Genomic DNA, 14,177 nt, shown 5'->3' on the forward strand with positions numbered 1-14,177 from the left:
AACAGAGGAGCATGAAATATTTTCATAGGTGATGAGATTTATAACTTGTAAAAACCCTCCAAGACTGCATTGATTACAGGTATTTCAATATTGGAGTAATCTAGGGCAAGACTGCTCAATTAGATCTCAGTGTAGGATCCCCTGAGTCACTGCTTTCAATGGGGTTCCTTATTGCTGCAACAGCCCAAATATGTGGGTTCAGTTGTTTGATCTGGCCTATGAGATAAGGACAGCATACTGCAAGTCTTTGTCTTCTAGAGTATTAAATCATCATGTAAAAGATTTATTACACATTTTTTCAAGATTACTATTTTCACAGACTTTACAGACCGTCGAACCTGATTATCTACTGTAAAGGCAGAGTTGCCAATGCATCCTTCAATAGTAACATACCACAGAATATTACATATGTATTTGATGTTTCAAGGTGATGTAAAAATATTACAATGAATCATATTTTAAAGAATTATACATATACACACATTAAGGTGATCAATAAAAAGTAAAAATATAAGATAAACAATTAAAACATTCACAGTGAATATTGGGAATGTCTCTGGAAGTAAAAGATATAGAAGATCAACCTAGCCCAAGTTAGACATTATCAGAATAATTACACAGAACCACTGAAAAGAAAAAAAAAAAAAAAAGTAGACTTTCCCAAAAAGGTACGAATCCTGGACAAGAATTTAATCTGACATTGACATCAAGCCTCCTAACCTAACAATAGCATTCATGCACACATGTCTCAAAGAAGTGCATAGGGCTGATTTCTTGTTGTTTTTTACAGAGGAAAACTCGCTCTGATGAAACAGGATGATGCTGGCCCAAAACTTGCCTTCGCACCTTAAAAACAAGCTACAACATGTCTGCATAAATGAAACACTACCCCAATTTAGACCTGCCAACCTTATCTTTCTGGGTGGTAGACTGCTACTTCCACCATAATCCACCACTGATTATCTATCTTTGCCTGCTATTCCTCCAACATCTGGCAAATAGGAAAACAGAAGGAACAGGTCACTCATGTAAATGCAATACCACTAAGCTACAGACTTGCACCTGGGACTCACGGAGCGCACAGCACAACCCTTGCACACAGCTACCACTTTCAGCACTTGCCACTGTTGAGGGCTTCCTAGCTCTGCAGGCAGGAGGTGGCCAGGGAGAAAACGCTTCAATACGTGCTCTATGTGTCATTCAGTAGTTACAATTTGCTTCTGCAAAAAACCCTGGGACTACAACAAAAGAAAACATATTAGGAGATGATACGGGCTGGAACCGAATCTTCCAGGGACAATGGAGATCACAGGCCTGCTCTGCCTTCAGCCCAACCCCTCCCTCAGCTTCCTCCTGAAGTTGTATACACACAATAAATCACCACTCCAATTATGGAAGACTTTTTCCCCAAGGAAAGCCAGGATGTAAGCAGGTTACTGTGCATTAATGTAGGATACCATTCTGTCTTTCTATAAATATATAAACAATTAGGGCAGCTTTGAACGGTTTTAAGGAAGAATCATGCCTAAAATGTCAGTAAGACATCTACAAAGACCAGCTAGCCTGTACTTGAGCTTTTACTGTATACTCAGGTTTCCGGTTAAAGTGTGCCTGGTCTTGGTATTCGACATTTTCTTAAAGAGACACCAAAAAGATGACTTTCTAATGCTTTTTAAGTACTATTCAGTCAAAGATCTCACATAATTATTAATCATTTAGACTCAACAAAAAAATACTCCAAAAACCTGACTGAAATAGGCTGGTATTAGGCTTCTACAATGGAAGTAAGGTTCCCTAAGATGTGTAGGTCACAGGGTAGAAATTACATACACCTGACCCACGGCCATCTACAACACGGGAATCTAGAATCTTAATTCCTCTCTCAGCTTTAAGACTCACATTAAAAGAGAAGATATTCACCTGAATTCATCCTTCATAGACCAAAATATCTTTTAAAAAGTTTAGAAAATAACTAACTAAAATGAAAACTGACATCCTGTTAAAAAGTTTGCATTTATATAGAGGACAAAGTTAATTCTTTTGAAGTATCTTCTAGCAGTTAAATCAGCTTTGCCAAAGCTACAAGAATTCATGCTTCTAAAGCTGCAATACTCCAAGGAGCTTTCTTGCTTTGTTTGTTTTTTTTCTCTGAGGTTTTGGTTGTTCGTAAGTTTTTATTTGTTTGTTTTTGTCTTTTTGGGTAGAAACAGAATTTCACCTTGTAGTCACTGGCTTGGTAATCTTCTGTCTTGATGATTTGTCAGTTGTTGACCTCGGCTACAGTTAATCCACAAGCAACTGCTAACACTTACTAATTGCTTTTCATGAGACAGAAACAAACTTTAAAAATCCTGTAATAAATAAAGGTTAACTTGGCCTTTCATTACTCCTAGATATGACCTTAATGCATATTTTACAAACGTGTGGTTGCAAAAAACACATTGCAGTACAGTAATAGCAAAGAAAAGAACAAGATTCTCTTGTGTTTCTGTGAATGAAATAAGACTCTCAAGGCTGGAGACAAGGCTTTTCAAAGATAATCTTGTACTAATACTATAGTATGCTAAGTAATTGATGAGGTAATAAGGGCAAAGAAACTGACCTTTCTTTAATCATTGTAAGAGCAACGCAGTATCTTCTTGTGTAGATGTCTAGCAAAAGTACGTGTATGTCATACACACAAACTCTGATCAGAATGGAATAATAGAAGATAAAGCACCTAAAAAGGCTGCCCCCACTTTCAAAGCCAGGACTTTCCAGTTGTTAACCTCAACCACTTCCATCTACCCTTACAGGCTAAGAATTATTTCATTATTAGTTGAAAGTCTGTAATATTCTTCGTGCTGCTTACAAATGATAATCTCAGCTCCACAGTGGAGGCTCTTGGAAGTAATGTTATTTGATTAAAACAAAAAACAACCCTCCCTCCCCCCGCTGTCAGAACATGCGGTTGGTTGTTCAGCCACCGTTCTCAGAGACGAGGATGGAAACAGAACGGAAGATTCCAAAACAATAAAAACAAAGACGACGTGCAGGAATAAAACAAAGTAATTGCTTTAGGTAGTCGCCTTGATTCTCAGAAGATATTTGCTATTAAAAATCCCCTTGATGCAATCAGAAGAAAATAACCCAATCTCGTGTGCAACCACAGAAATATTGACAACGCTAAATTTATCTCAGCTGAAGAGCATGTGGATATAAAACATATCCATAATATTTTTGCCTATATGGCTAAAAAAGGAGCAAACGGCAAGACTAATGAATCGATCTAGAAGGAAAGTTAATAAGAGACAAATAAACCATTTAGTTGTGCTACAATTATTTTAACTTCAAAGTATAAATTTGCTCTACTTCTTCAAGTTATAGGAATTTAGCTTTCTTTGTTCAGTGTTGGAAACTTGATGTTCCATGTTGGTTTACCAACCACGTCAAGAGCGTCATTCCATTTAGTTTTTTAAAATATTACCTCTGAGAAGCACCCCAGATCAGGATAAAAGCAAGATAGCTAACAAGCATCTTTTTCTTGTTCAAATCAGAAATGGCTACACTTTCAGTTTTAAAGCAAATAAAAAAACCCACAAACTTGTTTGACCTAATAATCAAAAATAAATCTTCTAGGGTATTCACACGTTAACGGGACGCAGTTCATCCTCAGTTATTCCAAAACTATTTTTGTGACCTTGAGAAGGAAAGAAGTAGAATCCCCCTGTGTTACTTCTCTATTCAAATTAACCTTTCACTTCTTCATAGTTGGACATGCCCTGGAAAACTTATATTATGGCATCTATAAGCGTTATCTTTTCCCTTTTATCAGAGAAGTACCTAGTATCTTAAGCCCTTCATTTTCAGAACAGACATGCAATAAAGTTGCACCCTTTGATAATTCTGCAGTGCAATTCCTTTAGTTTCCCAGAGCTTTTAACCATAAGGCAGATAGTCGTTAGATTAAATGTGTGTGCTTGCAAAATCTTTATTGGTTCATTTAAGTCTTCCTTCAAAGCATTTTACATTTTTCAAAGGCCAACACCAATCCAATTGGCTGCTTAAAATGCAGCCTATTACAAAAGCAAAGCTATAAGCTCCTGACAAAAACATTCAGCCTTTCATACTAATCACAGATAAAGTGGATTTGGCAAAAGATAATTAGAGACCTCTAAAAGACTACTGTGTTCTGATGAAATTTGAATGATCTTCCAATACAGTTTAAATACATTTAATATTAAGTAAAACCAGAATAAAGTGGTGAGACCTGTGTGTTTAAGAAAAATAAACACTACTTTGGAAAAAATTAAAAGGAAGATTAATTTCAGTAAACTGAACTGCAGCAGGAAGTTGTTCATGACACCATAAAGCAGGAAGCATATGTTTGGTTAATCATCAGACTAGTGGAAGAATGAATTAAGAAGTGTTAACAAATCCATATATGTGCACTTTTAAAACATAAACTCTATCTACTTTTAAGGCACTAATTTGTACCTAATTGCTTAATCAATCCATCAAAGAATAAGATGCAGCAGAACTTTTGGGGAATAAAGAATCCTCCCAGTACCCTATTTTCATATAACAAAGAAAAAAAAATACAAAGTAAATTCAACTGCAAAATTAATGAGACATCAAAGCAGGTTGCTCTCAATAACATTCTTTAAGTGTCATATCTTGGCCCGTATCCCAGGATACCCTTGGAAATGACACACTGAATCTCAATGGAATTCTTTTAACAAAATATTTTAATAACTAAAGACAGGTTTTATTCTAATTTATTTGATTTGATTTGATTTAAGTAAAACTTGTGGGCCAGTACATGCAACAGATGTCGAGAGTCTGACGGGCTTCTGTTCCAACTCTTAATTATTTGTGAAATTGCTGTTTATAAATGCTAGCACATAACAACAACAATAAATAACCTACCTAAACGGCAGCAGTATGACTGCGTTCTGAAATGGCAAAAGTCAAATTCAAGGGCAGCTCACAAAATAAAAAAACTTGAGTTTTCTGCACTAGCTAAAGTAAAACACAAACCAGCAACTTTGTTTCATATGCAACAAGAATCAGATATAAAATATATAACAGTCAATCTCTTCTCAGGTATAAGCATACAGTCTCACCACAATTAATGAGAAGCACAGATTGAGAAATAGTCACTGTTAATCACATTTTACCTAATTTGCCCATTTCTAAAATACTGGATTCAAAAATCTCTTCCTAAGAGATTTTCAGCTAAAATTACAAAATGCATACACTCAGCTCATAGAACATTTCCTAGCTTTCATAAGCTTACCCCTACCAATCCTAAAAGCTGACCAGGACTATGCTAATGTCTCTAGACCATGTTAGCTTTTGGCACCCCTTGCAGACAAAACATGTTTAATGCAAAACCACCTGGAAGCAAGGGGATTGTGTTCAGCGACCATAAGAGAGTAACATGTCTACTCATTTTGCATAGTACTGAAAATACTGAAAACTGAAACTCCTAAAGTTGTAAAAATTAGATCGTATAATCTGGCCCACATAAACCTGTACTTAGAACATTATGACTAATCAAAACACCTATGCACATGCTTAACTTTAAGCATTTTTATGGATTCAGTTCTTAACATTAGGCCAACGTCTAACTTTTCCAACGAAGTGAAGCCCTGAAGAGAAAATTTTATTGATGTTTTACCCACATTCAGTGATACAGCTGAGAGAGCTGGTATGCTATATGGTGTTTTAATGGCAGATACTTACAAACTGGGAATCAGAATCTGAAAACACAGCTCTTGATTTTGCGTTTTTCTCTTCTGATAACTTCAGTGTCAAATACATTTATTTTTGCCTCATTGCTATGATATTATATAGATCAGATCTTAAGTTAACAACATAATCAAATAATAAGCCATTTAAAAGACAGTAAACATGCCTGCAGAATTCCTAGCACATAAGCAGATGCTCTGACAAGCCTCAGCTTAAGCAAAAAAATATAGGAATCAGGCATTAAGTGCATTTTATTTGCAAATACGATATGCAAACAAATCATGTAATTACTAGGTTGAAAGGAAACTAACAGGTTACTAAGTTTGTTCTTTCCAATAGCAGATATTCCGAGAGCAACCTTGATAAACAGATTCCTTGTCTAGACTTGAGTATTTTCAGTAATAGCCGTTACAGAACATGCCTCCATAGACTAAGACCCTCTTGATAGAAGTGGTTTCTTAGTGTTCACTTTGAAGCATACTTTCTGTACGAGACCACTACTTCTTGATCTGTCATTGACGACTAATGAAATTAAATTATTCCTGTCTGCTTTATAACATTCCTTTACATTTTTGTGATAAGTCATAGTTTCTTTCTCTTCAGTTGTGTTATCCTTTGCATGAACATGCCCAGCCATCATCAGCCTTTTCTCTCAGCTATTATTTCCTTACACTTTTTATCATTTTCATTGTTTGCTGAACTACACCCAGTTTATTTTAAACAGGGCATTATCTTCTGCACTATCTCTGAAGACAATCATGAAAATTCCACACCACTGACACCCTGAAGGAAACGTTACAAAGAAAGACAAGGTTTACAGCACAACAGCATATCACTGTACATAAAAGGCACATGCCACCCAAGAAAGATAGTTTACCTATGAAGATGTCAAAAAAGCAGTATTTTATCCATTTGAAATCTACTGTGATAATTCTTACACAAAGAGAGCATCTGAGCTATATTTCACGGTGTCTTATAATACACTAGGACATAAACCAGAAAAATACATACAGGATTAAATTTCCATAAAGCCCAAACGATCTGGCATATGAAATAGGAGAAGGAATTTAATCCACTCCTATAATGTGGTCAGGGCACATGACTTCCACCCGGTCTCCATAGCTGCCTGCTCCAGCCCTTGGGCCAGAATAGCAGCGCTAGCTCCTCTGTGCCACTTGCGTAGCTCCCGCAACTCATCCTCCGGCCCGCTCTCATGACGAGAAGGGGATGCGGCAGCCTCGCGGCGCAGCTGTCCCGCCGGCAGCGTTCCTCGCTCGCCCCGCCGCAGCCACGCTGCCCAAACACAGCGACACCCAGCAGCCAGCCCTTTCGCACAGGTAAATTCATAGCACGTAAAGACAAATTGAGTAAGGTCATTTTTCCAAGCTAAGTTATATTAATTTTAACACGTTTCAATAACATTCTTCCTGCATATGATAACAACGTTCGTACCTGGAGGAGACAACATACTGTAGTGAAGATTTCCTTGAACACCTACCTGCACACTCCCTCCTAATGGAAAACCATAATTTTTTGTTTTCTTTGTAATATATAGACTATAAAGGCTAAAACAAACAGTTCAATTAAAATAAGAATGAATGTTTTAGATGTGAAGTATATTACTCTGTTAATTCAAAAAGAAACTTAGTTTATAAGACCAGAATATCATTTTCCTCCTTTTTCTACAGAGATAAGAAAAGGCTTTTTAATTTTTTTTCCAATCAAGATTCTTAACTCAGGAACTATTAGCCAGACACTGTGACGTGTGCCTTTGACATATTTTTTGTTGTTCAAGACACAGTACAACGGGGGTAGAAGAACAGGCATCGTTGTAAGGGTTCTGGTCCAAATGCCTTTTCCTTATCACAATTATTTTCAGGGTTACAAGAAACTCACGTAGCAATCTTGTATGCGATTCAGTCTCAATGTTTAACTTTAAAATGTGTGCTTTACACTAAATTTTTCATACTTTTAAATACAAAAGTAGTCATAATTTTGCTTAATTTCCATTCACAACACAATTTGAAAGCTGTCCTTTTACTTGTCAACTAGCAAACTGTACAGTTATGTTCCTGTTCTCAAACATTATTACTTGAAGCACAAGAGCAGGCACATGACTGTACGCTGACCTTCATCTGTTCCCAAATTATGTCTTTTAAAAGCCTTGAATCTGTTTAAGGAGAGTTGCTGAAACCTGAAACGAACTAGGCCTATTGCTTTATAAAGTAGATGAATGTAAAACTTAAGTATTATATTTCAAGCTCTTACTGTACTAAATATAGCAAAATTAGAATAAGGGAGAATATAACTGGAGCGTGAGTCTTGTTTTAGAGGACAATCTTTTGTTACAGGCATGGATTATTAGCTTGTAATACCTGGTATGTTTCTACTTCTGGTGGAAAATCACTACAAATTTGTAAAAGAAAAATGTTCTCCTGGTCAGGTTTTTTATTTTTAATAACAGTGATCTTTAAAAAAAACCAACCAAACAAAAACACATCCACACAACAACCAAGATCTCTACTTAGTTCTGACAGGACCAAATATAAGCCGCGTCTTGAAATATATTGCATTTAAGTTTTCATCTCTTGCACTCCAGTTTATTTTTGTGAGCATATGTTTAGTAATAAGCAAACAAATGGCTGAGTATTCAGAGGAAAAGTAAACTCATTTACAAACAAAAGCACTACATAAAGTAACTGCAGAAAGCATCTTTTGCTGTGTGTTACTACCAAAAACAGCAGGCACAGAATTATACACTTAGGAGAAACACCTCAATAAACTTTTTAAATAACTACAATTGAAATGGGATAATACAGGATTATTACTTTTCTTCTTTCATTTTTAGTAATCTTCAGTGTGATTTCTAAAGATGTAATAAATGAGCTCCGACAGCATTCACCTGTATGTTCTTCAAAGCAACATTAACTTGAATGCAACCCTGCAGGACCAGAACAATAGGAAATGTACTATTTTCAGATAGGTAAAAAGCAACATTAACTTGAATGCAACCCTGCAGGACCAGAACAATAGGAAATGTACTATTTTCAGATAGGTAAAAAGCAACATTAACTTGAATGCAACCCTGCAGGACCAGAACAATAGGAAATGTACTATTTTCAGATAGGTAAGTGGCCTGCAAGTTGACAGATTTCTTGAAAAGTTCATAGGTTTTTGACAATTGTCTGATAGGAACTGTAAGATTCATTAGGTGTATTTAATCTGCTGATAAAACAGAAACACTCAGGTTGGAAGGGTCTTCTGGAAATCATGTGATCCAGCCTCCTGCTCAAGGCAGGGCAAACTTCAAAGTTTTATCTGGTTTCTCAGGACCTTCTCCAGTCAAGTTTTGACTTTCCCCAAGGATGTTGTTCCTCAGCCTCTTCGGGCAAACTGCTCCAGGGCTTAACTACTCTCTGTGGGTATGTCTTCTTGTGCTGGAGAGACAGCCTTCTTTCTATCACAGTGTAAACCCAAATATGGTAGGAAATGCTGCTTTTTCTGTCTGTACTGATACTCAGCTGATTTTTGGCGACAGAGGTTTTGTAGGTCTGCCTTTGTAACAGTTTATTGTGTGAGCTGGTAATGATTTTGAAAAAAAAAAAAATAATAATAATAATTTTTCAACATGGAGAGATTGAGAGTAAGTAATTATTTGTTCAGCATAAATTACAAACTAAATAAAGCAGAGGTGATTCCAGGACTGTTATCCTAGTTCTGAATGCTCTTGAGCTTAAGAAAACTCAGGACTTGCACGCTGAAGCTTACTTTGCTTAACCCTTCATCTGCTCAGTAGGTCTGTATCAGTAACTAAGAAAAGAAAGTCTCATATAATTTGTGCTACTTCACCTGTGTCAGCGTTATGTCAGCGTTTGATTGGTTAAAACGTTCTGTGTTGAGTCCTACTGCAATACACTGTCGTATTTTAAAAGAAGGCGACTCACACCTAAGGTGACTACTGCAGTCTTTATGTTTTTGTCTTTGTACTATTTAATCAGCTGTTGATCTGAACAGTTGAAAAGGATAAATTTACACAAAAATAATTTGATCTCTCCTCTGAATATTCTCCTGTGTCAAGTCTATATTCTGATAAAAATCTCCTGAATTTTGGCTTATGCTGACTTCATTCTGAATGAGAAGAAACACAGATGCCCCAAAGGAACCAAGCATACAAGTTCTAAGTTTATACTTTACTTCACTGCTATATAGCAATGAAGTCTGCTTTAAGCACGTGCTTACCTGTGCCACTGAAAGAGAACGTCACATTAAGACAGGCAATAGGCTCAGTGTCTGTTGTTATATAAAGACTCGCACAATGATGTTTTTGTATTAAATATCATTAAACTCATTATACATACAAGCCACATGTAAATATATAATACATACATACATGTACTTTACAGATCTGGCATGCCAATGTACATGTTCAATTTAAGTAAGCAGCCTGAGCTGAAAAAATTCTAGGCATTTTGCAGCTCTACAGCATTTTCAGAAATAAAATACATTTTGAATACTTCCGAAAAAGGGGTCTTCATTATGGAACACATCTACCCGAAGATGATAGTTATTTCCTAACTTTATGCACTAGGAAATCCTGACTAACAGGACATGTATACCAGAAGCCCCTACTCTTCACGAGTATTATTTTATGCTTCATTAAGGGTAACAAACCTCTAAGGGCCCTCTAACTGTGAAGTCCTCTTTACTGTTCAGCAGCTGGACCACTGGCTTAAATAATGTGGTATGTGATCCTATATGAACACATTATAACATGTTTACTTTAATATCTTACTGTCTTTTAAACATTACAGCTCTGAAAAAGGAAAAAAACTACATGCCACTGTGTGCAAAATTATGATTTTGGTTTAAGTGTATAAGAACTACTTAGAATACTGAAAAGAAAAAAACTACTATTTCAATTATAATCTTTGTGTATGTGTTTGTTTAATGTTCTGGAACATATGTGAACAGTTTTCAAAATATTAATGGTGAAATTAGTTTTTTACAGAATAAAATACAATAACTATAGCACAAATAGAAAATTTAGACCAGAATGAAGCACAATTATTTGGTGGCACACAACCAGAGGTCATCAGACAATTACACAGAGGCAACAGCTCACCAGGAAAAGCTTAGCCATGTAACTAGCCTCACAACTGTCCTACTAAAACACAAATGTGGGGCTTTAATGCATTATAAAGATTTTGAACCTGACTAGTCTATATGGCAATAATTGGCTTCACATTTACAAATAGAATTTATGCAAAAATATGTTTTTTCTACACAGAAGGCTCAAGTTATTCCTTCGGTTTCAGAAGTTGCAATGAATTTACTTGTGAAAGAGCGTTGTACATTCTACAGTTCAACAGTAGTCACTAGTAAGTTAGGATGGCAGCTGTTGTACATCTGAAGCTAACAAATGTTATGTGACCAGAGATGACTGGCACGACATGTGGCTGTAGTCTTTTTATACAGTTATGTTCTCAACTATTTTAAAAATGTCCACCAAAGTCCTTCAGAAATACTGTTCCCAAGAAGTTCATGGAAAACTGATCCTTTAATATTTACCCTACTCAGCTGCATATGCTAACAATGATAACCCGAAGTTTAAACAAAAATAAAATAATTTATTATTTCGGAAGTCACGTTCTTCTCTGCACTATGACTTGAGGCTGGATTCACTTCCTTGAAAATACAGGGCGTGTACTGCATTTCCAACAATCAATTATCATTTCAGCCTTTTTATCTCTGATCATAAATCTAGGCACATGCCCATACGGATAGACAAAGTGCAAAGACAAAACTGTCTTCAAGGCAAATTTCAAAAGCAAGTGTGAACTTCCATATTAAAATATCACTCCTTTCTTGGTCCTTATTCTCAAATATTACAAGCATCTTCAATCAGTCTAATATTTTCCTAGTCTCCTTGGAACTTTTACCTTCATAATCTTTATATTGATAAAAAAAAGTCGCCATCACTTCATGTTAATCTCAGGTACCTACACATGAGAACATTCACTATAAGGATTTAAAGGGTTCTGACAGAGAAAAAATTCCAAAGTGCAATTGATTTTACCAACTTATTTCACACACAAGAATACCTCTCTAAACACAACTGCGGTTAGAAGTCATAACTTTTTGCCATTAGTACGTTGCTTCATTGTTTTACATTTAATAGACTTAGAAAAGCTTCCCTAGGAGAAAAAGTTGTTACCTTTGCTTTTATCTTTATTTTTCAGTTAACTAAATTTTCAGTGACTAGATTAAGACTTAACGTATTCAAAACAGACAATTAGTATTTAATAAATCTGAGACTAGGTCTATTTCACATATTCCCTATTTGTTATTATTTTGTATCAACTGATCTTTGAAGTCAGGAGTTACTGCTTTTCTTCCCTGATAAGATAAATACAACTTGAAAGATCGAGTAAAGTCACCAGCCATCCATTTCTTCCTGTGTGCTTAGGAGAAGGTTTTAGTGTACAGAACAAACGGCAGAAAAGTGCTCAATCATTTTCAAAGTTACTTGAATTAGGGTTTGCCTGAAACACCATCAATATATAGCAGTGATGGGAGCAAAAAAGTTAGTGTAACACTAGGATTTGCTCAAACCTAAAACAAGAGTTTTTACCTTATTCCAAATAATTGCATGTGACAAAATCAAACAGGATGGCCAAAACTGCTTGTTAGCAGTCTTTACATTAGGACGTTATCTGCCACAGTACATTCAGTTGAGAGAAGTACGGTCACATACTTAGGTCTAGACCATTTAACAGCATAAATAAGTCTCAGTATGTGGGGGTCAGCGTCCTTCTCTCGGGTATTCACAGCCAAAGAAGAAAATTCCATATAATCCAAACTTTTAGTTCCACCTTCTATATAACCATGAAAATGTGCTAAAATTCTAGTATCTCAGAAGGCAGACAAAAATGACAAAAATACTCAAACAAACCATGAACAGATATTAAAATTTCTCCTAATTCTATCCAAAATAGTTGAGTTGCATTTTCAAGCATTACACAAGAAGTGAGACTTTAAGAGTAGCTTGGAGGACAGGGAAGAGGCTCAGCACAGTAGGATTTGGCCTATTAAAGAGAACAGGAAATGAAATACAACACAGAGGCAAAAGAAAATAACGTGATTCCATCTGTTACCTGTCATGCGTCCTCATAAAGTCCCAGAGCTTCTTAGTGCCATTCTGGGGAGAGAAAAAAAAAAAAAAAATGCATCAATGGAATTAACTCCAAGTGAAAACTGACTGAAATGAAATTAAATTAACATTTTAACAAGAATTTCTTGCAAAACTTGGTATAGCTGGTTTTATTTATGAGATCATTATCCTGGATTTTGATGATAAGTATTATAGAAGTTGAGAGGAGATCATGAGGAGACATGAGGAGATCAAAAGCTTAGATCCACAACATCACACTGACAGCTAGAGCAAGACTCACGTAGACTTTGGAGCCAATTCTCGCCACAGCAACAACTTCAAAACCCTCATCTAATCATTCAGGTGCTAGGAAGCTATAGGTAAGTTTTCACCAGTAAAATAATACAAGGATGCAAATTCTTCCGTGGTGCCTGCCCAGGAATGTTGTCATCACAGCAAGACAGAACAGCTCAGCATTTACCTCCTATCCAAACCCATTCGGGATCCAGGAACAAGACATCCTTCCCTCTAACCCCCTAAAAGACCCAAAATTGCAGTTTTGTCCATGATACGTCTAACACAAAGTGACAGCATTCCATTCAAAGTAAGACAGCCTCCCCAGCTGCTTTTCGGGAGGCGGTTCACAACCCTGCTTGTGGTGGTGGTTTCTATTTTTTATACACTAGCCTTAATTTACAGCACTCACCCAAGAACTAGGAGACATAAAATGAATTACTTTCTCAAGTCTGAGAGGGTTCAAGCCCACCTAATAGATGCATTGCACGATTTAGGCTCCAGTCTCCAGCACCACGGCAAAAACCCCCCAGCAAGTAATCTCCTGTTGGTTTTGAGCTCTCAAAAAACAGGTAGGCATAGAATTGCTGAACATGTTTGCAATAGATTTATGTCTCTGTTTGGATATCTTATAGACAGCGATTCCCAGTAGCTGCTGTGCTACTGTTCACGCTGCTACTCATAAGTCATCTTGGACCAATTTCTGTCCTTTGCTACCTTAAAAAGAATTAAACTTACTGTAGCACAGTTGAAACTGATCCATGAAAACACATGCTTTTTCCACAACTATGAAGACTGTGCACATATTTGCTTACAGGTATATTCTATGTTCTACAATCATATATGTGAACACATACATAGCAGTTAACAGAGATACGTATATAATGCTGTATCATACTTTTTTGAACTGTGTCAATATTTTTCAGCTGAAGTACGACTCAGAGATTTTTCTCCAAGGTCAGTTTGAAGTCTATATAAGAAATCAGCGTTCAGTCAAAGG

At 36.2% G+C, this 14,177-nt stretch overlaps 1 protein-coding gene across 2 annotated transcripts in view; it reads right to left on the bottom strand.

Annotated features, from left to right (window-relative positions):
• The window catches only part of NUDT14 (nudix hydrolase 14), a 63,227-nt gene that overhangs the window by 21,281 nt on the left and 27,769 nt on the right, over positions 1 to 14,177 (bottom strand). For both annotated transcript variants that reach the window (XM_068947301.1, XM_068947303.1), the window contains exon 2: positions 12,888 to 12,931. In XM_068947301.1, the coding sequence (XP_068803402.1) occupies positions 12,888 to 12,931 (44 nt within the window). The remainder of the gene's footprint in view (positions 1 to 12,887; positions 12,932 to 14,177) is intronic.

Source organism: Struthio camelus, chromosome 5, assembly GCF_040807025.1.
Source record: "Struthio camelus isolate bStrCam1 chromosome 5, bStrCam1.hap1, whole genome shotgun sequence".
Classification (NCBI taxonomy): domain Eukaryota; kingdom Metazoa; phylum Chordata; class Aves; order Struthioniformes; family Struthionidae; genus Struthio; species Struthio camelus.